At 42.6% G+C, this 25748-nt stretch overlaps 1 protein-coding gene across 4 annotated transcripts in view; it reads left to right on the top strand.

Annotated features, from left to right (window-relative positions):
• The window catches only part of LOC148017055 (Haloacid dehalogenase-like hydrolase (HAD) superfamily protein), a 107319-nt gene that overhangs the window by 18517 nt on the left and 63054 nt on the right, over positions 1 to 25748 (top strand). The window contains exons 2-3 of one of the 4 annotated variants that reach the window (XM_087662675.1): positions 5273 to 5366; positions 5492 to 5622. The exons of 1 other annotated variant lie outside the window; for it this stretch is intronic. In XM_087662675.1, coding sequence (XP_087518801.1) covers positions 5539 to 5622 — 84 coding nt within the window. In that variant the 5' untranslated portion in view covers positions 5273 to 5366; positions 5492 to 5538. The remainder of the gene's footprint in view (positions 1 to 5272; positions 5367 to 5491; positions 5623 to 25748) is intronic. 2 more of the 4 variants (XM_087662673.1, XM_087662672.1) reach the window with 2 other exon arrangements.

Raw genomic sequence — 25748 nt, 5'->3', positions numbered from 1 at the left:
GCAGGACATACCTAGGGAGCTTGTCTCGCCTATGGTTAGACCTGTCACCCTGATCCACTTGCACAATTCTCTCTTGCACTCTACCATAATACCATTGCAATCAATTGTGGTAAGCACCGCACGATTGGCCGTGAAACGTACACCGTCCTCATCAGGCAAGTCCAATAGCTTCTAGCTACCGAAAGTGCGGTGTCCCTGTATTCAATTATGCTCCTCGTGCAGTCACAATGCAAAAGATGTCTCATATACCTTCACGTGTTCTTATTCTCAATATGGACAACTTTGCTTCATCCACACATTGTTACGAGAAACTAGCCCATGGTCTTCTAACTACGTAATACCTAAGTATGCACGAGCATTCACCTAATATCTGCACCAAAGTATTACACAGTTTGGGTCCTCAAGTGCAGGGCAATACTCTCAGCTTGCTTAGAGTTCGACTTGTCTCCCAAACTAATCAAATATGTCTTGTGCACGATAAGAAGACTAGCACCACCCCTTAGGGAGAGACCACACGAGAGGTTTTCAAATTGCAGGTGTTGAAGACTTCAACGAAAGTGTCGTTCGATCTTCATCAAACACCCAACTCTGAATGCTTATCCTTTACCATCCGACAAGCCCGCAAAGGATCATCATGTGCAGAATCCCCAACAAACCAACACTTGTGTTGGCCATCAATGCAGTCCCCAACACAAAATAGCCCTACCGTCAACTCCAACAACCTTCCACCCGCCACCTTGGCCACCAACAGACCCCCAGGACCTTCTACCACACCACTACCAACACCCTCCACGGAAACCACAGGCGTCCTTGTCACCCACGTCTTCGGTGCATGCTACAGCTTGCTACCTACGATGGTGAGTGCCATGGGACTGGCACTCGTCTCGGAGGGGGGTAATGTTAACCCTCAAACGAACGAAGGTGGAAAACCCGGAAAAGCTAAAGCAGAAGACAAAGACAAAGGCCAAGGCAAAGAGAAATGGAAGACAAAGACACGCAAGGAGAAGAGTCCTAAATAAGGGAGAAAGGCGCACAAGGAAAAGTGCAAGTCAAAACTTTTGTAAAAGAGCGTAAGCGCATCATGGTTTAATTCAAGGAGCGCCGGGCTCTCACCCGTGCAATTTGTAAATATAGACGGGCGGTGGAAAGGAATCTAGGAAGATAGAAGGACAATGGGAAAAAGGGCCTAGGCTACGGCCGGCCATGTAAAAAGGGGAAAAGGGGATGACCGCCCAAAAGGGATTTAGGGTTTTGTATATAAAGTGGAAAAGTGAATGAGAAGCTCATTCTTGTGTGTGGCCAAAAGTAGCTCTTCTCTTCTTCTTCTTCTTGTTCTTGCTTGCTTGAGCTTGTGCTTGAGAGAGGGAGTGTGAGAGTGTGAGGGAGTGAGTGTGTGAGGGTGAGGGACCGAGGAGGAGAAGCTCTCCATCTTCTCCTCTCTTCTTCTCTTCTCTTCTCTTCTCTTGTCTTGCTCGCGGACATGGAGCTTGGAGTGTGGAGCTTGAGGATGGAGCTTGCTTGAAGCTTGCACTTGGATCGTGGAGCTACCGGAGTGTGCGGGAGAGGAGGTAACTCAAACGGCATCAAGGTAAGCTCACTACACCCGTAAGGTAGGCATTGCGCGTCGGCTATGTGAGAGATAGCCATTAGTGCTCGGCTTGGAACGCTTGAAACAATAAGCGGTCCGAGGGTCTCGGCGGTTGAGTGAAAGCTCCCACAAGCGCTGCCATCTACAGTCGCAGGCCTCGCCGCCTGTCCAACACGCCGCTAGTCGCCGTTTAAGCTCCCCCCCCCCCCCCCCCCCGGCGCGGTGGAAGCTTTAGAAGCTTCCTGGGGCTAAATAAGCCCCCCTTTCACCCCCGTGTTCTAAAATCTCCCAAGGCCCCCCTTCTTATGCTTTTTGGAAAACACCCCCCCCCCCCCCGTCCGTGTTTAAAGCTCATAAACCCTTTTTCCCCTTAGCCTTCCCATGCTTCTGGTGGGCTTTGAAAACCCCGTGCTTTATAAATTTCCTTAAGCCATTTTCCTTGGACTTAGGGATTACTCCCCATTTCCCCTCCCCCGGTTAAACCCCTTAGGCCGTTCCTTGCCCTATGCAAAATACCTTTGGGCCTTTGTTCTTTTTCCCAACTCGTAAAAGAGAAGAAGAGCATTGAAGGTTTTTTTTAACACCTCCCTTTCCCACTCAAAAACCCTCGTAAGGGATTCCACACTTTATTTATTTCCCGTTTGTGCGAGCCATTATAAGGCCATTAAGCCCCTCCCATGGCTTTAATGGGTCTTATCGGTAAAAGATTTTGAAACACCCCTTCGTTCGAAATTCCTACTTTAAGGAGGGAGCCTTCTAAAACTACTTTCGACGAACGGTGCAAGGGAGCGACGGTGGAATTCCAAAGAGGAGTTGTAAAGCTGCTTCCACGTCCGAAAAACTACAATTGCGATGCCTTTTAAGAAAGTCCAAGGCGTAGCCACGGGAGGGTCATCTCCGAGCATCCACGTGGACATCTCACCCCAAGCCCAGGTTTTCCTTCCTAATTTTTATTTGATATTGTTGTAATTCAATCATGCAAGGTTACTTATTAGAAATAGGATATATTTTCGTCCTAGTTGTGCACGACGAAGGAACTTAGTCATCAATACTTTTAAATGAAACATGCAAATTAAGAAAGTATAAACGCATTTCTAGCAAGTAGCTTATGCATTGAAATGAATTATAAGACTAGATTATTATCCATTAAAATAGTATACTTCGGTTAAGCCTAGAAGTTTAAACTGCATCTCGCACTATTAACCCATATCGCAATGAATCATCATGGAAAGTGCAAAGCATGAAACGATTCTTACAATGCATAAACTCTATGAAATTATCGTTGTCAACTGCATAAATTAGCAAGAAAAAGGTTGCTTATTCAGCATGAATTTTGTTCGCAAAGAAAAGGGAAGATTAGTTGAAATTAACCTAACCTATGCCTGACCTCAAACCGATAAGTTAGGGTTAAAAAAATCAATTTACGCATAGTCAATGAATCATGCGGAAGTAATCTCGAATTTTCTTCTAGAGTTAACCAAATTGGCATAAATAAAAAACACCTAAGCCGCGGAGTACTCGTTCAGAATAAGTTAAATTCCAAGAAACGCCTCTACCTTAAATACTTGCCCACATTCACTGAATGTAGAGACAGTGAAATGCAATCGTAAAGTGAGCTAGGGTTTGTTCCTAAGAATCTTACAAGATGAAACTTGGAAACCCTAGGTCTAACGACGCCAGCCTAGTAACCTGAAACAGACTGTTTCGTGACTCCATTGTCTCATAGTTTGAAGCGTCACTTGCGCAACAAATGCGGAGTCATATGATCTTGTGATTGGATCACAAGGGAATGGCCAAGTTCTCGCAATGAAGTTGGCAAGTCCTTATGCAAGTTATCTTGCAAGGGGATGAATAATCATCCCAATTTAGTATCTTTCTTGAGTAAAGAAGATTGATTGGAAACTAAAGACCAGCCGATAAACTGAAGTACCCAATGAACTTAAGGTTTGACCAAGTTGGGTTATTAGGGTACGCCCTAACCCAGGATATAGGGGATCTTGCCAAGTTGCAAGTCATCCCGGAACGAGTGCTGGATGCATTCGAAAGGAAGGATTCATTCCTTAGCAGTTTGCCAGCAAAAACGATCAATGGAAATGCTTGTGCTTGCTATAGATTTTAGAGCACTGTTTGGCTTTATTTGATTAATGAATTAAAAGATAAATGGATATCTATACTTCAGGTTGAAGTCCTGAAGGGAGAGGCAGTTTCAGTTACCCCCGACTGCCTGCCTAACCCTAACCAAGAGGGTTGATGACCGTGCCGGGTAAGTGGACCAAACCCGCCGCGAGAGGTCTCTTTGTTGAGTGCTACTTGGAGCAGGAGGACGCTTGGGTGCCAGGGGGGGCTCTGGCCGTAAATCCCTCGCCTTCCGGGCCCTGCACAAGAGGCTAACGTGACTCGGGATTGGATCTCGAGGCCCGCATACTAGTCTACGGACGGAAACTTGGATTAGTGATCCCTGTGGATTGCTGGATAGCCTTCGGGCGGATTGTGGATAAGCCTACGGACTGGATTCTTTGTAATTCAAAGATAAATATGATAACCTATTAATAAGTAACTTATCTGATATTGTTTTCTATGTCAAGTGATAAGATTACGTGAAGGAACCAGTGCCTAACAGGTTAGTTAAAGAAGCTGGTTGTTATATGTCCAACTAATGTGTTAGGTAATTAAATAACTAAAACAATCCGAGGAAAGTGCGGAGGATGGGCCATAGGTCCGTCCTACGGATGGGTGGTCCAGGTTGGCCGGGAACTTTTCTCAAATCACGATGGACAGCAGGAAAATCGTCAGAGAACACGAAAAAGCGTTGACCTAGAGTAATATTTGAAAATGATTTATGCTGTTTTAGGGGAACGGAATGGGACTATGCCCTATGGCAGAGAGGTTGAGCTTTGCATCCCTCTCGTTTCCCATTCTCCTTGAACCAAGTGCAGCGGAAATCAGCTTCGGACCTGGCGTTTCTGCGTAAAGTAGTTCGCTTGGGTCTGACGCTAGTTGCTGTTAGGAAATGACCAATCAGGAAAACCCTAATTCAGGTCGATCCTAAGTGGGAACGGCCGGAATACTTCCGCTACGTGGCAGACGCGGAAAGCCCTAGATCGCAAACCCCGTAACATTCCATAGGAGTGCCGAGCGAAGCTTTCTAGACATCCTTTCCGATGGACTGCTAAGACGTGTCCTGAAAATACAAGTGGACACGTTACAGACAGAAACACAAAGGCACAGATAGCAAGCCGTAAAAAGGAGATTAAGGCTGAGTTATAGATGGCTGGGCTCTCCCAAGTTAGGGTTTGGCTTATGGGACACAGACACTCTATAGGAACACACATCTTTTTAATGCAAGTTTGGTAAATTGATTAATTAAACTTGGGGCTGTTTAATGTGGCTAATCAGCATGTAATGCAGTTTTAGCTCAACAGTGGGCAGTTAGGAAGGGGAAGGTGGGGAGGGAGGTGACAATGATGGATGAGTCAGAGTGTGCTGGAAACAATATGTTTCTTTGTACAAGTTCATCAAGACTAAACATGTTAAAACAATGTTAATTTGAAATTGGAGAAGACTGCTCTAATAAAAAGCTGCTCAAGTGTTTGTAGGGAGCAATTTAGTAAGGGCATAGCATTTGACTAGTAATACAACAAAGGTGTGAGCCTTCATATTAAGGTCACTCAACTCTTTACACAGGGGAGAAACATGCTTTGAACAGATTGTTAGTACCCTCGTGTGAAATTTACAAAAACACTGATATCTCGCCTTTACTGTGGACTGTGAACATGCGGTTAGTGTTTGAAGTATTTACATAGTGTTTTTTAGTAGGTGCATATTGATTTCTACTTTTCTCCTTGCTGGATGTGGGGATCCATTACAGTGGAACTTACAGAATTCTAAACTGCTCGATAATAGCAGGACTTTCTCCCTCAAGTGCAAAGGTAGGCTCAACTGAGTCCAAAATGACTTGTCCAAGTGCCAGGGGGCAAGGTAATTTTAAAGTCTTTCGTGGAGTAAAAGGACTTTTGGAACTGGAGCATTACAAGGTATGCTCTCCTTCAGCCAGATGTTTAATGCAGTACAAGAAACAAGTGTGACAGGATGACTAGAAATTAAGTTGTACTTCATTATTTGATACTTTTGCAGTCTTTTCATATGCAGGATGGTACATAGTTTCAGTGCCATGAGTAAGAAGTAGATTTTGGTATGGGTGTCAGGTGCTAATTCAAGGAACAGTAAGACTGTTCTTACCAATGGAACCTGCATCTAGACTTCCATTATTGGTGAACTTTGTAGTATTAGTCTTTGAAACTGTGGTTCAGATTGACACATTGGTGACAATAAATCTTGGATACAGCATAAGTGGCACCAGCTGGAGCTTTGTATGACATACTCCATAATAAAACACGGAAAATGTTGTACAATGCTATGCTTGTTGGCAGCATACACCTGGCTTGAGCTCTTTCCGTTGTAAAAGGCAGCCACTTATTTGAAGGGCATCCCCATGACAAAACACCTTATCCATTACAGGAAGCATGGATGCCAATAGCCTACACCAGCTTTTAGAAACCTGAACTGCATAAGACCTTGAGTAAAATGGAAAGAATTACTCATACACTTGCATGAGATAGAAACCTGAACTGCATAAGAACTTGAGTAAAATGGAAAGAGTCACTTATACACTTGCACAAGATAGAATCTATCATAATTAGTACTATGTGAAGTGAAAGAAGGTGCTCTGGTAGGCAAACATTGTCACCCAAGAAATTGCACTAGATAGAATCTCTCATAATTAGTACTATGGAAGTAAAAGAAGGTGCTTTGGTAGGCAAACATTGTCACCCAGGAAATTGTAGAGTACGAAGACATTGGCAAGATGGATGACCCATTAAAAGAAGGTACATGTGCCCAACAAAATTTTGGGACATTCCAATGTCCAGGCTCAAGTCAAACTTTAGAGTGGCTTAAAAGGCTTCAAAGTCACATGGAATGGGATGTGGGATAGAAAGAAGCTATCATCTCCGAATCCTCAAGTCCAAAATGACCATCACTTGTGTGATTATGTCACATGTGGGCTCTAAAAATTGTATCTTGTGTATGACTCCCCTTGCAATGGTGAGCCCATGGTGTCAAAACACCAATGCTTAAAATGATTAGTCATCCCTTGGACTAGCATTTCTTAGGGCACAATTGGTGCAGTCAGTACTCTTGGAGGGACTTACTCAATTTCTGTCAGTCAATTGGGGATTCCTTTCAGCAGCTGTCAATATTTGGGCAGATTTGCCAGGCAGTTCAGTGCCATGTGGACAGGCTGGGTAGAGCACATTTATTGCAGCGTTTCCAGCAGCCGTTTTAGTGATTTGGCAGGTTGGCCAGATCTGGCAGCAGTTGGCGGCCAGATTTGGCTGGCCAACCTACATTATTTTATGCATTCTTTTTGTGCTATTCATAGCACCACTTCAGCCTGCCTTCCTCACTTTTGCTTATAGTTCTTAGTGAGAGAAATCCAGCTCAAGGAGATGCACCAACAAGGCTTGTACATCTGCCCTATTCATTTCAGCATTCATTGATTGCAGATTTCTGCGTTCTTCGGTCTCTTTTCTCTCTCCCTTTCTCTTGTGTTCACTGTTTTTCAGTCATATCCATATGCTTCCACATGCACTGTAGTTTGACATGGTATCAGAGCAGTGTAGAAGGGTTTATTGATTGTGGGAAAATGTAATGAGGACATGTATTTTTGAAACCTCATTTAATATATGGATTAATTTTTAAACACATGGTTAAGTAAATGTTGCACATGTAAGGTGTAATTGGAGTTAGAGTAAATTTAAGAGCTCAGGACCCAAGGAAATTACGGGATATCAAAGGCAAAAGTTGCTATAAGTTATGCCGCACAGGTACTTAGTGGTATCTAGTGCCAGTTGTTGGCCTAGGTTATTCATTTGGTTATAAGTGTCAATTGGTGACACCAGAGAGCTGGCATTTAATGGCACCTAAGGCCAATTTGATGGTCAAAGATGGCGTAGAGACACTCGAGAATGGAAGTTGCCTAGCCAATTTAATTATTGGCCAGTCAGATTATTTTTCAAGGCACCGAAATAATTATTAGATTAATTTTCAGTATTTAAAGATTGAAAACTAATATTTAATTATGGATAATGTTGGAAAAACCATTTGGGAAGGCTGCCACTTGTCAAAAATGCCCATGCAAGACTGAAAAACATCTTAAGAGGCTGGAGAGAGGCATTTTAGTGTATTCAACTTGCAAGAGAGAGAGAGGAGATACTGCTCGTCTGATTTGCAGCCATTGGAGGACTTTCTGAGGTAGTTAGGGGCAGGACAAGACCAATTAACAGCACAGCAGGTGACAGCATCTACAGGCTATAGAGAGAGGGTGCATCAGTAAATCATTGATTTTCTTCAGTTCTTTGCATCTACAAGTTGTTGAGACAGGGCAACAGTAGTAAATGACAGATTTTCTTTAGTTCTTTGTGAAGAAAGTTTGAATTTTCTCTCTCCTCAGCATTCTCTCTTATCTCTTTTACAGCCTTGCTTCGAAGATTATAGCATTGAGATCACCAAAGACTGAGAAATTTCAGATTTCTTTGTTGTAAACCCTAATTTGCAACAAAAATTAGGGTTTAGCAATAGCCTTGAGAAGCGTGCGAGAAATTGGAAGCTCCAAGACTTGGATTCAATAGGGCTGAAGCTATTTTTGGTCAAATTTAAGTGGAGGGACCAGCAAATCAATGAATTTGGAGCATTTTCCATCTCCATCAAAGTGGGTGAAGGCCAATTGACTGCCTGAATCAACGATCAAATCAGATTGAAGACTTGCTGGTCGTTTTGGATAGCAAGGGAAGTTGGAATATCAAAAGGGATTGGGTGAATCCCATTATACATCAACTTCTTGTTCGATTTAGTTAAATAAATACCGAAAGGGATGCCGGTTTTGGGGCCAATAGGGTGTCCAATGTCCAAGATTGTAAGTTAATTTGCATTTCTTAGTTTTGTAATACATGTTATTGCTATAACTAAGTTGTAATTAGGGAATTACCACTCATCCACGGAAGGAAGGCTGGTTTCATGGTTCCATTGCCGGGATACCACTCAATCCCTTGATTTGGTGCGTCCGAGGCACCTAATTGCAAGCCAAAGCTTTGTGCTAGAGCTGATTTTTACTCTCAACTGAGAAATTACAGCAATATATCTTCATACAGTGAAGATAGGTAGTGGAGTAGATAGCTAGATAGTTACCTGACTAGCTAGTTAGCTAATTTGTTAGTTAATAAGTTGGCTAGATAGTTAGCTAGTAATTAGATAGCTAGTTACTTTGTTGACTAGATAGTCAATTATTTGGATAATGGACTAGCTACTTAGCTAGTTAGCTAGACATATGCCATTTTTATTTTCTTTTCATTATTTTTTCCACTTGTAACTTTTGATTTATATGCTTCTTCTACACGAGAAATCATAGACTATGATTCAAAGCATAAGGATGTCAAGAATCGTGTGGTGGTGGGGGACTCTCTTGAGGATATGGACTTAAGCAGTGATGATGTCTCTCAGTATGACTATTCACATGGGAATGAAGGAAATGCAATTCCTCACCTTGGACAAGGCTTAGACCATGGACATCAAGTTGAAAGTGTTGCTGTTGGGCAAGATGCACGGCCGTCAGGGCATAAGGAGACTGATGACCAGCAAAGTGAAGAGGAATTTGATGACCATTTCAAAAATCGGATGAGGACATCGGCAAATCTCTTTGTTGAATTGGCAAAGGATCCTTAATTTACCCGATTTTTGAATGCTTCAAAGAAGGACAACAAAGTCAAGAAGAAGACGTCTTCTACACCTTTGGGACAGCAAGATGCACCAAAGATAATGCCAAACCCTTCATTTGAAGTTTCCAAAGATGCTAATAAAATAAAACAGTTGGTATCTACGGGGCAAGGAATGCAAATACAAGGCCATCACGGAAGTGTCGATCCAATGGATTTTAGACAGTTAGGCATGCATGCTATGATGGGGCAGCCAGGATATTTTGGTGGAAGTATAATTTTTCATGCTATGGTTGGACAAGGACCGCATATGGGAATGTATGGCACAAATCCCAATGGTATGCAGCAACCAATGCATGGTGTGCAAGGTCCAATGTGTTCAGGTATAGCTGGAAATATGCAAAACCCTATGTATGGCAGCATTAGCTTGATGCCTAGGGTACAAAGCAGCATGTTTGGTATTGCATCTGCATCCCTGAATGCTTATGGGGCTTAAGAAATGAATGCTGGTTATGCAAATGCTCCGTTTGGCATTGGTTGTGATGTAAATTCAGCAAATACACCCTTTTTGCAACAGCCAGTGTATGACTACTTCACACCCAAAGGGGTAGAAAAAGACTATGATGAGGGTGAAAAAGCAATGAAGTTTGAGTCCTTTAGTGGTGTACAAGATAGGCTTAAAGCTTTGACTTTCATTTAGTAGTTTTCAAGGGGGAACTTCACGGAGTCCTCGAAGATTCAAAAGGCAGCCGCTTTCTTGAAAGGAAATACATTACAATGGTGGTCCACTCTTTTAATACAAGGTAGAGCACCGTCAATGTGGATACAATTCACGCAAATGTTTGCATCGAATTGGTTGACAAGTACCTTTGAGGTGGACATCATGACAGCTTGAAATAAGCTGGATGCTAAGAAATGTAGGAATTTGGAGCAGTATGTTGCTGATTCAAACTTTGCTAATGTTTATGATCAGCTTTACAATGGCCAAAGGCATGAACACTTTGTGCTAAGAGATGGATTTCTGATGATACATGGACGACTGTGTGTCACAAAGCAATTAAGGCCTAGAGTTATCACTGAAAGTCATGCTTCTCCGTATGCAGGACACAGAGATATTGGTGCCACGATCAAGGCATAATATAGAACAGTTTGTTAAGACATTCATCGTATGCCAGAAGGTAAAGCATGATAGGCAAAAGATGCTAGGTTTGTTGCAACCCTTGCCTATTCCAGTTAGGCCTCGGCAGACCATTGCAATGGACTTTTTTGAGCTTCCCAAGACACCTACAGGGAAGAAAATAAAGGCTAATCATACGACACGATTGTTTTTGCAGCACATCTTTAAATATCATGGTATGCTAGTCGATCATTAGCGATCAAGACCCCCGGATGACCAATTTATTTTGGAAGGGGTTGTTTGAGAATATGGATATCACGTTGAAATTCTCATAATCTTTTCATCCGCAGGTAGATGGTCAGACCGAGGAAGTAAATTCCACAGTGTTAGATCTTTTGAGGTGCTATGTTTCAAACCACAAGACACAGTGGGAGTAGTATTTGCCCTTGGTTGAGTTTGCTTACAACAACACAGTGCATAGTTCCATGGGCAAAGCTCCATTTGAGGTGGTTGAGGGTGGTAAGAAGGTACCATCTATTCTGCAAACTAAGGATAAGATCTTTGAGGCTGATTGTTATGTGGAAAACTTGGATGTAGCCTATGCAAAGATAAAATATTCACTTTAGAGATCGCAAGAAAAGTAAAAGAGGATAGCTGATCACCACAGACGTACTTTGCAGTTTGCAAAGAGTGATTATGTATTGCTATGTTTTGAAAAGGCAAATTTGAAAAAAATGAAAGGAAGAGAAAGATTGCATTCAAAGTTGATTATGAGATGCTATGGGCCCTTTCAGATATTGGAGAAGATCAGTGATGTGGCGTAACGGCTGAAATTACCTCCACATTGGCGGATACACAATGCCTTTCATGTCAGTTTGTTGAGGCCTTTTTATGGTGATGTACCAGAGGATATGTTTGTTGAAATTCAGCTTGACGTTGAGAAGCTGGATGAGATTTTGATACCCGAGCAGATTTCGGCACATAAGGAAAGAAAGGCCAAAGGTAAAGTTTCCAGGAGATACTTGGTGAAATTTCAGAATTATTCACCAATGGATGCCAAATGGATGGAAGAGGATGACTTGGCAAACCATCCTTAGTTATTGTAGCTTTACCTAGATACCTTTCAGTTAAAGCCGACTTTAGTTTGGGCTCCGTCAAGTTCATCATAGCAAGGGTTCGGAGTATTGCCTAATGCTCAAGGGGGAGGTAGCACTTCCACTCCTCCAGTTATGGACAACTCTCATATGTAGTGGATCTCCGATGCATTCAACATGCATCCAAGGTACTACGCTGACAATATGTTTGCTATGATGTTACTACTTAGTGTACTAGTTACTGTGAGATGTATGTAGATGAGTATGAGTTTCATCCGGGCATTGGAACTATAGTTTTGCATCAGCTTATGATCAATTTGGTATGAATTTTGCCTTAATTTTGAGACAAAATTTCTGGTCAGTTTCAACTCAGTTTTTTATCAGCTCGAGAACCGTTTATGGTCACTTTTGGGATCAGTTTTTGCATTGATTGCTTGTTAGTTTTTTGCAATGAGTTTGTGATTAGTTTTGGGGTCACATTTGCAGTAGTTTGTGATGAGTTCTCAGATTAGTAAGTGATCAGTTTATGATCAGATTATGCTCAGTTTTCGATGGTTTACATTTGGTTTCATGGACAACAACATATGTTATGATGCCATTGATATTTTAGCTATGGTTTATGCTTGGTTATGCTATACTATGGTTTGGTTTTGCCAGATGAGTTGAGCTCATGAGAAATAGACATGTCACATGATAATTTGGCAATGTTTTTAAGGTTCTTTGTGAGTCTTATATTATGTTATCATTGGTTGGTAATTTTCAGCATGTGTTGGGCATATGAAATGGTTGAATAACGATGCGCAATGTTGTGTTAACTATCATGCCTTGTGGAAATTCCAATTTACTATTTTGCTTTTGATGCATTTGGCAGTGCCATCAAGGACGATTGTAAGGATTTTAAAGGGGAGGGCTGTCATGATGACATGTATTTTTGAAACCTCACGGTGGATTAATTTTTAACCACATGGTTAAGTAAATGTTGCATATGTGAGGTATAACTGGGGTTAGAGTAAATTTATGAGCCCGGGACCCGAGAAAATCACAGGATATCAAAGGTAAAAGTTGCTATAAGTTATGCTGCACAGGTACTTGGTGGTATTTGGTGCTAGTTGTTGGCTTGGGTCATTCATTTGGCCATAAGTGTCCGTTGGTGGCACTAGAGAACTGACATTTAATGGCACCTAATGCCAATCTGATGGCCAAAGATGGCGTAGAAACACTGGAGGATGGAAGTTGCCTAGCCAATTTAATTATTGGCCAGTGAGATTATTTTTCAAGGCTCTAAAATAATTATTAGATTAATTTTCAGTATTTAAAGACTGAAAATTAATATTTAATTATAGATAATGTTGGAAAAACCATTTGGGAATGTTGCCACTTGTCAAAAATGCCTATGCAAGTTTGGAAAACATCTTAAGAGGCTGGAGAGAGGCATTTTAGTGCATTCAGCTTGCAAGAGAGAGAGAGGAGATGTTGCTGGTCTGATTTGTAGCCATCGGAGGATCTTTTGAGGTAGTTAGGGGCAAGAAAAGACCAATTAATAGCAGGTGACAGCATCTACAGGCTGTTGAGACAAGACAATATCAGTAAATCATTGATTTTCTTCAGTTCTTTGTATCTACAAGCTGTTGAGACAGGGCAGCAGTAGTAAATGACAGATTTTCTTTAGTTCTTCGTGAATAAAGTTTGAAATTTCTCTCTCCTCAGCATTCTCTCTCATCTCCCAGTCTTTCTACAGTCTTGCTTCGAAGATTATAGCATTGAGATCACCAAAGATTAAGAAATTTCAGATTTCTTTGTTGTAAACTCTAATTTGCAACAAAAATTAGGGTTTAGCAATAGCATCGGGAAGCGTGCCAGAAATTGGAAACTTCAAGCCTTGGATTCAACAGGGTTGAAGGTGTTTTTGGTGAAATTAAAGTGGAGGGACCGACAAATCAATGAATGTGGAGCATTTTCCATCGCCATCAAAGTGGGTGAAGGCCAATTGATTGCCTAAATCAATGATCAAATCAGATTGTGAAGGAATCGATTAGACACGGAGATCGAGACAGACAATCATTACGTGCAGTGAGAGAGACAGGGAGAGTGCGAGAGAGCAGAGTGTAGAGTGAACACGTTTTTAGGTACAATGACAAGCGTACCACTTTAGGTTTTAGATAGATATATGCATGAAAGTACAATGTGCCTAAGGATGTGTTCACACCCGTGCACATATAAAAAGCATGATGGCCCTTTATTTCCAACAACCTCCCACCTAAAGGCAATGTGCTTTTAAGAGGGGGAAAAAAAAAGAATCAGCTAAGTCTAAGTATGTACAAAGCTGAAATAAATATATCTATCCAACTCCCATCATCTGTTGGCAATGAGCAAACCGCTCTACTGGAAGACCCTTCGTGAGAAGGTCTGCAGGATTATCATCTGTATGCACTTTGACAAGCTCAATGCTCTTGCTGTCAAGTACATCTCTAATGAAGTGATACTTCACCTGTATGTGCTTTGTCTTTGTATGAAAGACAGGATTTCGTGCTAGCATGATAGCACTCTGACTATCACAATGGAGAACATATAACTCCATGATTCCAAGCTCTCCCACCAGACGTGAAAGCCATAAAGCCTCCTTGCATGCCTCAGTGGCAGCTACATACTCTGCCTCTGTAGTAGATAATGCAACACACTTTTGTAGCCTGGAGATCTAAGAGACCGCTTCTCCTGTGAAAGTAAACACATACCTAGAAGTGGACTTCCTGTAGTCGGCATGACCAGCATAGTCTGCATCCGTAAAGCCAACAACAGATGCTTTCTGCTTTCCAAAGCAGATGCACAACTTCTTTGTGCCTTTGAGATATCTCATAATACCTTTCACTACATCCCAATGCTTCTTGCCAGGGGTTGCCATGTATCTGCTAACCACTCCCACTGCAAAAGCAATGTCAGGACGTGTAGCAACCATAGCATACATCAAACTGCCAACAGCTGAAGCATATGGTATCTTGGCCATTTCAGCCTTCTCATCATCAGATGTAGGGCTGTCCTCTGCACTGAGTTTCACATATGGAGGCAATGGAACCCTTCCCCCCCCCCCCCCCCCCCCCCTCCCCATATTGAAATGCTGCAAAACTTTGGAGATATACTCCTGCTGAGATAGATAGAGTAAACCTTTAGATCTATCTGTGAGTATTCACATGCCAAGAATGTGATTTGCATCACCTAGATCCTTCATGTCGAAGCTGCCATGAAGACTTTGCTTCAATGAATCCAAGGCATGAGTATCCCTGCCAGTAATCAGCATGTCATCAACATACAAAACCAAGATAATCAGACTGCCATTTGCTGCCTTCTTGGTGTACAAGCATGAATGTATCAAACTTATGATACCATTCTCTTGGTGCTTGTTTCAGCCCATACAAACTCCTTTTAAGTTTACATACCATTTGTTCTTTCCCTTGTTCAATAAACCCTTCAGGCTGTTGCATATATATGTCTTCATGCAGATCACCATGTAAAAACGCGGTCTTTACATCCATCTGTATGAGCTCCATATCCTCAACTACAACCAAGCCCAAAATGGTTCTCAATGTAGTCATCTTGACTACAGGAGAGAAAATCTCATTAAAGTCAATTCCATGCTCTTGCTTGTATCCCTTTGCAACCAATCTCGCTTTATACTTTGGTGAGGAACCAGAAGTGACTTTCATTTTGTAAACCCATTTTCATGGAAGGGTTTTCTGCCCTTTAGGCAACTGTACCAAGTCCCAAGTGCCATTTTTTTCAAGAGATTCCATCTCTGACAGCATGGCTTTATACCATTTCTTGCTGTCCTGTCTGTCCATTGCTTCCTTGAAGCAAGACTGTTCACCACAGTCTGTCAACATGACATACTCAGCCACATTAATTGCACAAGGAACAAATTTGTCAGGTTGTCTAGTAGCCCTAGACGATCTCCTAACCCAATGGTCATTGTTTGCTGGCTGTTCCTGCAAATTTCCATTTTCAGCAGCTGTCCTGGCATTTCAGCCTGCAAATCAGCATTTACAGCTTGCTGTCCTAGCTGTTCCTGCACATGTAATGGCTCATTTTCATGGGCAATAGCTGGCTGATCATTTCCAACATCATTTCCTACATTTACAGGTTTATTTACAGCAGGTATTTGCTGCTGTACAGCGGGCACATTTTGCTGTCCAAAAGGTATTTCTTCCTGGAATACAACCCTACGGACCTCCTCAGTCTTTTTGGGTTGTTTGTGCATGCGATCTTCCCAGAAGATAATGTCATTGCTTCGTACTATTTTCCTTTTCTCGGGATCCCACAATTTATACCCCATTTCACCCTCGTCACCATATCCTAGGAAAATGCATTTACAGGACTTTGGCTCAAGTTTGCTGCGTTTTTCTTTACGAATGTGCACAAAAGCCTCGCAGCCAAACACTTTCAAATGAGCATATGAAGGTGGCTTGCCCGACCACGCTTCTTGGGGAACTTTCCCCCCCAAAGTCCTGTTTGGTGATCGATTAATCAAGTGAATGACTGTCTTAACAGCCTCTGCCCAAAAACCATGGGGTAATGCAGCATGAGATAGCATCGTACGGACCTTATCCTGGATGGTCCGATTTATACGCTCTGCAACTCCATTTTGGGGTGAATTATGAGGGGCAGTGAGCTCCCTCTTTATCCCTTTGCTGTTACAAAATGCCTGAAAGGCTTTGGACACATATTCCCCACCATTGTTTGAGCAAAGACACTTAAGTGTCTTATCTTTCTAATTTTCAGCCAATGCCAAGAATTTTTTAAACTTGTCAAGCACTTCATCCTTGCTACGAATAGGGTAAACCCATACTTTCCGTGTAGCATCATCGACAAAGGTGACAAAATATTTCTTTCCCCCTAAAGATAATCCTGGCATTTGACATACATCTGAGTGTACTAACTCTAGAGGAGAAGATTTCAAAGAAAGAGACTTTTTGTGAGAAGTCCTTGCATGTTTGCCATAAATACAATGATCACAGTGCTCAAAATTAGCATAACGAAGACAAGGCAAGTAACCTAAACGAGAAAGCACTTTCATTCCTGTTTGACTCATGTGTCCCAACTGGCCATGCCACAAAGAAACACTTGGCTGCTCGGTCACGGCAACAACATGGTCACACACACTAGATACATGGAGTGGATACAATGTATCACTCTTGCAACCTCTGGCAATAACCCTAGATCCCTTATAGATCTTCCATTTTCCATCACCAAAGGTGGTATGAAAACCATCATCATCTAGCTGCCCTGTGCTGATCAAGCTCTTCTTGAGCTGAGGTAGATGCCGTACATACTGAAGTGTAAAGACAGAGCCATGCTGAAACTGTAACTGCACACTGCCAATACCTGCAATCTCACATGCATAGTTGTCACCAAGATGGACAACACCATGTCGACCCCCTGTATATGCGGCACTCACGATGAGGGGTGACATGAAAAGAAGCACCTGAATCAAGAATCCAGGTATGCATGACATCATCTGTATCTGCAAGTAGAGCATATGCACCAAAATGTGAAGAGACAAAGAGTACATCACTCCCACTGTCACTGTCATGAGTGACTACATTCACCTCTTCAATTTTTACACTGCTTTTCTTAGGCTGACTGTCCTTTTTCTCTTCCTTGAAATCATCTGTCTTCTTGCCTTTTCCTTTCTCTTTCTTCCATTTGTAGCAGTCACGTTTAAAGTTACCCTTCTTGCCACAATGATGGCATTCAACATCTTTGCCACGTGATTTGCTGCGTCCCTTGCCATCATATTTGCCCTTTTGCTATGATCTGCCCCTAGTATGCAAAGCACTGGAAGACTTGCTGGATGCATTGTTATGCCGATTCATCTCTTCCATAAGTAGAGCACTCTCTACATCAGTATACAAAAGGATCACATTAGAATTGCTCATAGCAATCCTGAATGTATCCCAACTCTCTGGTAGAGTGCAAAGCAAGAAAGTAGCCTTAAATTCCTCATCAATCATAAATTTCAAGGCAACCAGTTGGCTGAAAATGGAGTTAAACTCACTCAACTGAGTAGACATTGCTGTACCTTCTTTCATACACAAATCCATAAGCTTTTTTAGCCAATACACTTTACTTGCAGCGCTCTTCTGTGCATACAGTTCTTCCAGTCTAGTCCATATAGCATATGCAAAATCCAAACCTTCAATGTTGAAGAGCAAGGCATCAGAAATCGATAGCTCTATGGTTGAGCGTGCGAGCTCATTCAACTCATCCCAATTGTCCTGATCTATGTCCATAGGCTTTGCCCCTTTAGTTTTGATCGGCTTTGCGTGCTTCTTTTGTAACAGGATATTGTAGCACTGTTTTTGCCACACTGCAAAATTATGTGTGCCTTCAAGCTTCTTTATATGCATCAAATTACTGCTGTCATTGCTGCCAGCCATGGTTGTCAGCTCAAAAGTGACCAAAAAACCAATAAATGCAGGCCCAAATTGGCACCCAGGTGACCAAGGTACAAACAAGTACCAATCAGCAATAAATGACCACGCAGAAGTACAGATTTCCGATCTGCAATTCAGTTTTCAGAAGCACCAAACCAAGTGCTATAGAATTATCCAACTGATTACAGCTGTTCCAAAAGGCATGTACATCACTTTACATGAGAAATCCCAAAATTTCAGCTGCAGTTTTTGTTGTACGTGTACCCACAGGCATAAAATTTGACACGAACGGTCAAAAGCCCCAAAATTTTGTGCTCACAATTGTCAAACATACATCTGCATTTCCTCTGTCATGCATAGGACTGTTCAATTTTGCCAAAATAAAGCAATTTCAGCAAAACCTCCAAATTTTACCGAGTGTTGATGTCCAAATTGTGCGGAATTCGACCTGCATGTACATAAAATGACCAAATGCTGCACAAATTTTGCCCAAATCGCAAAAGCCCCAAATTGCACGGGGCCCAATGTGCCTCAATGTCGAGAAATTGGGTCAATTTCAGCCCAATTTGTGCATGTACATGAAAAGCCCCAAATGTCGGGGACAAAATGTCACAAATTCCCACAATTTCTGAGACAAATATCATTGTTGCATCTTGCGCGCATGAAATCTGGACAAATCCCCAAATTTTCCAAGTCTTGCGTGCACTAATTTCAATGAAATTGAAAAAATCTCACTAAAAATGTAAAAAGCCCGAAGATTTCCGGGCAGATGTGTACCGACTTTGCAATTTTTGAGTCAGATTATCCACTTTTGTGTTGAGATCCCCAGATTCGAGAAAAGTCCCAAATTTCTGAGCCAATTTTGCATAGATCTGAAGTCTTGTGCTTTTGCGCGCGAAGCCCCGTCAGTGGGTGAAGTAATTTTCAGAGAGAAAAAAAAAGTTGAATTTTGGGAAAGAAAAAAAATCTGATAGGTCAACGGACCCATAAGCCGTGCGATTCAATGCACGTCCGCTGGACACGGTGCCTGTTCGCCGTCCCGTGACCTCGTCGCTGGCGTGGCCTCTCGCTCGCGTGCCCTCCGTCTGTGACTCCTGGTCGCTGTTCCCTGTTGCGTCGCTTGTTGCGCAGCTCGACTAGTCACGCAGCAACAGCCTCTCGATCGTCAGCTCTACAGCCCGTCGCATGCTTGGTCCACGCCTGTCGCCGCAGAGTCACTGCCTGTAGCTTACACCTGTGACTCTCCTACTCGCCTTTGAGCTCTCGCTCAGCCTGACGACCGTCTGCAGCCCCTTATGCTCTGATACTAGTTTGAAAAAATCGATTAGGCACGGAGATCGAGACAGACAGTCATTACACGGAGTGAGAGAGATAGGGAGAGTGCGAGAGAGCAGAGTGTAGAGTGTACCACTTTAGGTTTTAGATAGATATATGTATGAAAGTACAATATGCCTAAGGATGTGTTCACACCCATGCACAAATAAAAGGCACGATGGCCCTTTATTCCCAACAGATTGAAGACTTGCTGGTCATTTTGGATAGCAAGGGAAGTTGGAATATCAAAAGGGATTGGGAGGATCCCATTATACATTAAACTTCTTGTTCGATTAAGTTAAATAAATACTGAAAGGGGTGCCATTTTTGGGGCCAACAAGGTATCCAATGTCCAAGATTATATGGTAAAGTGTACATTTCAGTTTTGTGAATTTGTTAATTGCTGTAAATAGTGCTTAATCAGGTTATTTACCACCCTATCTGAGGAGGAAGTTTGGTTTCACCAGACCTAATTAGGGGGATCCTTCACGACAAAAGTTTAAGTTTTCAAGCTTTGGAGGCTGCGGTGAATAGGTTATGCATGGAGAAGGAGCAAAGTTGCTGTTTTTTGCAGGTCCTTGCTGCTCATGAAGGAGGAAAGACTGTGTTTTCAGCCTTTTGCTATAGATTTTGAGTTTTCATCAAGCACTTGACCCTGGCTCAAGAGACGTAGCTCAAGCTTGATCAAGTGTACAATCGAATGACCGTGATGAAGAGGGTATCTTCGGAGGTTCAGATGAGGATTTTGATTCCTAACAAGTCTTCTTCTATGCAAGAGCATGTCAATTAGCTTTGGCAATTGCAGATGTAGGTCTAGAATGCAAGGAAGGCAATTACCTTGGAGGACATGGCGATAACTCTTCTTTCTCAGTTGCCGCCCCGATTCAGTGTATTTTACTCCGCCTTGATTGCTTCAAGGTGGACAGAGGTCCTTAAGTGGGAGGAGTTGGTTCCTATAGTCTTGGACCAAGAGGAATAACTCAAAGGTTAGAACACTCCCAAGTCGGAGGCTTTGATTGGTCAGTTTTCCCAACAGAAGGGGAAGAAGAAGGACGAGAAGTCCAATCAAGACAAAGCCAAGGAGGCTACTTGTCACATATGTGGCAAGACAGGTCATTAGAAGAAAGATTGCCCCGACAAGGACAAGAAGAATACCAAGAAGGAGAAGACTACAAAGGACTTAGGAGTGGTGGCTGCTCCTTCATCGGCCACCTTTCTCCATTTGGAGGTGGTAGAGGATGTTCCTGTGATGGCTATTGATGCAGTGATGATGGCCCCAAAATCGTATGAGTGGATTGTGGATAGTGGTGCTTCTTGCCACATGACTCCTCCTTTAGAAGGGATTGCCCGTATGTGTTGGATGCACGGGTAAATGAGTTCTTCGGTTTCCATCAAAGACAAGGGTGATATGCAACTGATTCTGAATAGGCAAGGTGGTGCCCACACATTAGAGGTGCTCTTTGTGCTGAGTCTAAGGTATCATCTCCTTTCAGTGCACAAAATCTGTGCTCTTGGTTTGATAGTCAAGTTTGATAAGGACCCCTTTTCGAGTTTTTGATGGTGTTTCTCGATAGGTTCTTTGTGCAGGACATGAGGAGAATGGAGTCTACAAGATGTGGGTCTTCTTTTTCCTTTTTTTCTCTTCTTTTTTCTTCACAGACTCAAACCAAGCTTTGGCATGCTCGGTTTGGCCACCTGAACTACTAGTATCCTTAGAAGGTAGCTTGTGGTTGGATGGTATTGAGGGCTGAAATGATGAACGGGTTGCCTCTTGCCCATCCAACCTCCAATCCTCACTAAGAGAACTAAAGAGGGGCACCACCTAGCCAAAGAGAGGATGGGCTAGGACATCCCTATTCTCAAAGAGAATCAAGAAAGCCAAGACACAAATTTACAAGAGAGAATATATGTACTAGACACCATATTGGAATATAAGAGAGAGAGATGAGAGGAGAGGGAGACAAGAGGAGAAGAGATAGAAGAAGCTTGCCATTATGCTACATGGAATGAGAAGATGAGAAGAGAGGGAGATAATAGGAGAAGAGGTAAAGGAAGCTTGCCATTATACTACATAATAAAAGAACTCACTCATAGCTTACCTCAAAGAGATGAGGGTATTGTAGAGTGCTCTCATGGACTTGTCATTCTCCCTCCTCCCCCTCCTCCTTCTTCATTCTCCATGGGCTCTTTATATAGCCTTCATGAGGGATTAGATTAAGCTAATCTTCTTGATTAACATAATCCTAGATGATGTATGGCATCTTTGAAAATATGGAGAGTAGTGGATGGGACAAGTCCCCACCTTGGTCATCATGCAAGAAGCCAAGGGTGATGGTAGACAAAATAGAGAAATGGAGCTAGATTACAAGAGGTGGATGCCCAAAGCACATTATTATAATATATTTACAAGAAGGATAGAGTGGAAAGTTGGTGTGGTGAAAGAGAGAAGAAAATTGCATATAGCCAGCAGTCTGCGCCTTCGTAACTTCAAATCCGTGAGGAATTTGGAAAAAGTTTCTTCTGCAACTTTGTAGACCAGATCGAAACCCATCGGCCTTCGCGAGAATTTTCTTGAAATTCGCTTTTTCTTGGGAGTTATTGAGATTATAAAAAAGGGCTTCCAAAAGCTGCTTTGACTTTAGTATCCCATATGTATATAAATACATATAAGCATGTGACAAAAGGGGTCCATGCTTGTAAGCTTTTGTGCAAGATCCAAATGACACCATGATGTGGATATTGACTTGTGTGCAAGGGTGAGGTGTCCTCTAATGATGGTGATAGATTCCAAATCTTAGTGATGCAGACGGAGCCCATATGTAGTTGGAGGCTAGTCCTTTGAAAAATCTATGCATTCACTCAACTCCTAGGTGTAATCCATTTTCATCTTCACTAAGATAACCATCCCATTTACCCTTTACATTGACATGCCTTCTAAGAACTTGTTCCCCCCATTTGCTAGAGTTATCATAATCGAGAAGCAATGTAGCATACCTAGTGCTTGAAGAGTAAACCTAAAGTGATATGGTAAGCTCTTGATAGGGGCCTTGGCCAAATTTTGTGGTAATAATCCGGGTTGTAAAAAACCCGGATCATTAGCCCTCCCCTTAGGCTAGAGGTATTCATGCCTCTAGCTTGATAATGATGGTCCAATAGAGCAAGGAGGACTGCACCCCCTCATTGGTGGCTCTTCATTGAATGACTGCTCCAAAGTGTTCATATTTCTTTGAAAATAAGGCTTCAGTCGCCATCCATTTACCCTTGTCTTGTGAACCTTCCCATCCATGTCACCTAGCTTATAGCTGCCATTTGGATATCTCCTTATGACCATGAATGGCCCTTCCCACTTGAACACAAGTTTAGCATCCTTTCTGTTATCGAAGCGGTTATCATAGCGTAGCACAAGTGATCCTTCCCTTATGTGTTTGCTAGCCAGCTTCTTATTAAAGGTCTTCCTCCTCTCTTCAGCCTGCATGGAATAGTGTTGGACTGCTGCTTCTCTATCTAACTCCAGCCTCTCTAGATCCAAGATCCTTTCCTCTAACTTCTTATCTTGATTCTTCTCTTGACTGGCTACTAAAACACGCAAACTGGCCAGTTCCACCTCTATAGGAAGCAAAGCTTCTTGGCCATAGACGAGGTGAAATGGAGTATAGCCAAGTGAGGTTCTGAATGAAGTCCTGTAGGCCCAAAGAGCTGCATTCAATTTTTTATCCCAGTGCTTGGGGTGCATGTGTACCTGCTTGGTAATTATCTTACAAATCAGCCCATTCACTTTTTCGACCAAACCATTACACTGTGGATAGTAGGGAGTAGAATGCCTGTGCTTGATTTTTAGCCTTTCCATTAGCTCCCCTACTAGGGTTGCCCTAAAACCAGGACCCCGATCAGAGATAATTTCCAAAGGTGTGCCAAACCTGCAACAAATATTTTCAAACACAAATTTTCCCACTTCTTGGGCTGTGATCCTACTAGTTGCTGAAGCCTCTGCCCACCTCGTCATGTAGTCCACTCCCATTATGACGTATTCCTTGCCAGATTGAGTTCGTGGGAGTGGCCCTATTGCATCAATCCCCCATTTCTCAAATGGGCCATATGTAGTTATGGGATTTTGTTCCTCATGCACTAGCTTCCTTGGTCCGGCCTTTTGGCAATCGTCACAAGTGCGGCACCAATGTTGCACATCTCGGTGTAGACTAGGCCACACAAAACCGGCTTGGAGAATCTTCCTACTGGTTATTTCTTGAGCAAAATGTCCGCCACAAACCCCTTCATGGCAGCTCTTAATCACATCTATAATCTCCTTTGCTGTTGGCACCCTTCTAAGCACTGCATCCTTTCCTTTGCAATACAACACATCATTTATCAAGCGGTATTTAGTGGCCTTAGTAGCTAGCCACCTTTTCTCACTTTTACTCATATGTGTAGGTACCTCACCTTGCTCGAGAAAATAAAGCACATCTTGTAGTTGAAACTTGCCTTGAAACAAGGGAAGCTTTACGGCAATGATGCCCACCATTACCTCTTTCAATTTTTCAGCTGCTAGAGCATCTGCCTCGCCATTTGCGCGCCTTGGCACAAAATAGATTTGGGCTTTCTGTAGCTTTCTCATGAGAGTTTTAGCTTCTCTCATTTTCACTGCTAAGTTATCATTTTTACAAGCCCAGATTCCTTTCATTTGCTTAACAATGAGCATAGAATCCCCAAAAACATTAAGCCGAGTGATACCATGTGAGAGACACCACTTCAAACCTAAAAGCAAGGCTTGATATTCTGCCTCATTGTTAGAATGGACATCCTCCAAGCTGATACCTTCTCCATAAAGTTTGTCACCTTCGGGACTGAATACCACTATTCCTGCTGCCGCTCTGTCTTTAATACGCTTGTAGGCCCCATCGAAGTAGAGGGCATGGGCATTCTCCACCCGTGGCGGCTCCTCAAGAGGAGGTGTCTCCTCTTTTACCTTTCCCTTCTCCTTTTCCTTCTTTTGATGGCATCTATGGGTCAACAAATCAGCTAGGCAAGCTCGAGTAGAATCCTCCACCTTGAAGGTGTAGTCAAACTCTTGGAGTTGTATCACCCACTTAGCGATTCTAGCTGAAACATCCATGTGCTGTAAGGCATAGGGAAAATGCTCTTCTGTCGTGATCACTGTGAATGGCCTAGGGAGAAGATAAGGACGAAACTTCCTTACAGCAAACATTAGAGACAAAACCATCACCTCGACCATCTTGTACCCTCGTTCTGATGCTGTCATTACTCTACTAGAAAAGTAAACCGGTCTCATTAGGCCAGTTTTAGCATCCTTTTGTATTAGTGCTGCCCCTAGAGCATCTTCCCCAAAACTCGGGTTGACAAAAAACTCTTGATCCCAACAAGGCTGTAAAATTATAGGAAGGGTGCTAAGAGCCTTCTTCACCTCGTGAAAGCACCTTTCACTTTCGTCACTCCACAAGAGCTCCTCGGAGTGGGTTAACTGTTGCAGTGGAAATATTAATTGGGAGAGGAGATGAATGAACCGCCCCATATATCGCACCTTCTGAATGAAAGAGGTTAGTTGCTTCACAGAAGATGGTGATGGCACCGCCAATAGGGCCTTAACTTTGTTTGGATCTGCTTCAATGCCCCTCTCACTTACGACATGCCCTAACAAAGTTACACTGCTTTCGCCAATGCGACACTTCTCATGGTTTAATTGCCCCCCCATTTGTGCAAGGCGGTTGAAAGCTTCATCCACCTTCCCTAGATGTAGAGCCTTAGAACTATAAATACAAAAATCATCAATAAAGACCCTGATGGATTTTCCAAAATATGGCTGGAAGACATAATTCATGAATCGCTGGAAGGTAGCTGGGGCATTTGTTAATCCAAATGGCATTACTTTGTAAGCAAAACAACCCCAAGGTGTAATGAAGGTGGTCTTCTGTTGATCCTCCTCAGCTATTCGGATCTGGAAATAACCTGAATACCCATCACAAACAGTGTATCTCTCATGCCCAGCCACCTCGTTGAGTATTTCATCCTGAAAGGGAAGAGGAAAGTGATCTCTCTTAGTTGCGGCATTTAGCGGCTTGTAATCCACACAAATCCTCCATTTTCCATTCTTCTTGGGTATCACCACCACAGGTGAAACCCACTCTGAATCCCCTATTGGATAGATAAAGCCTGCCTTTAAAAGTCGTTGCACCTCAGTGAGTAGAGCGTTTTGTTGAACTACTCCCAATCGTCGTAGTCGCTGCACCACTGGCCGTGCTCCCTCTTTTAGATTAATGTGATGTTGTACTGCTGTCACACCTGTGATGTGTTCATAATCAGAAATAAAAAGTGCAGAGTGTTTTATCACCACTTCCATGTAGGCTGCCTTCTCCTCAACTGATAGATCCTTAGCCAACATTTTTTCTAACCCCTCCTTCTCGACCTTTGGAAGCTGCTGCGGAATTT

This window comes from Lygodium microphyllum, chromosome 22, assembly GCF_053477565.2.
Source record: "Lygodium microphyllum isolate KBCC chromosome 22, Lygodium_microphyllum_v1.1.10, whole genome shotgun sequence".
Classification (NCBI taxonomy): domain Eukaryota; kingdom Viridiplantae; phylum Streptophyta; class Polypodiopsida; order Schizaeales; family Lygodiaceae; genus Lygodium; species Lygodium microphyllum.
Note: the sequence above shows the minus strand (reverse complement) of the source record. Positions and strands in the feature narration are given on the sequence as shown.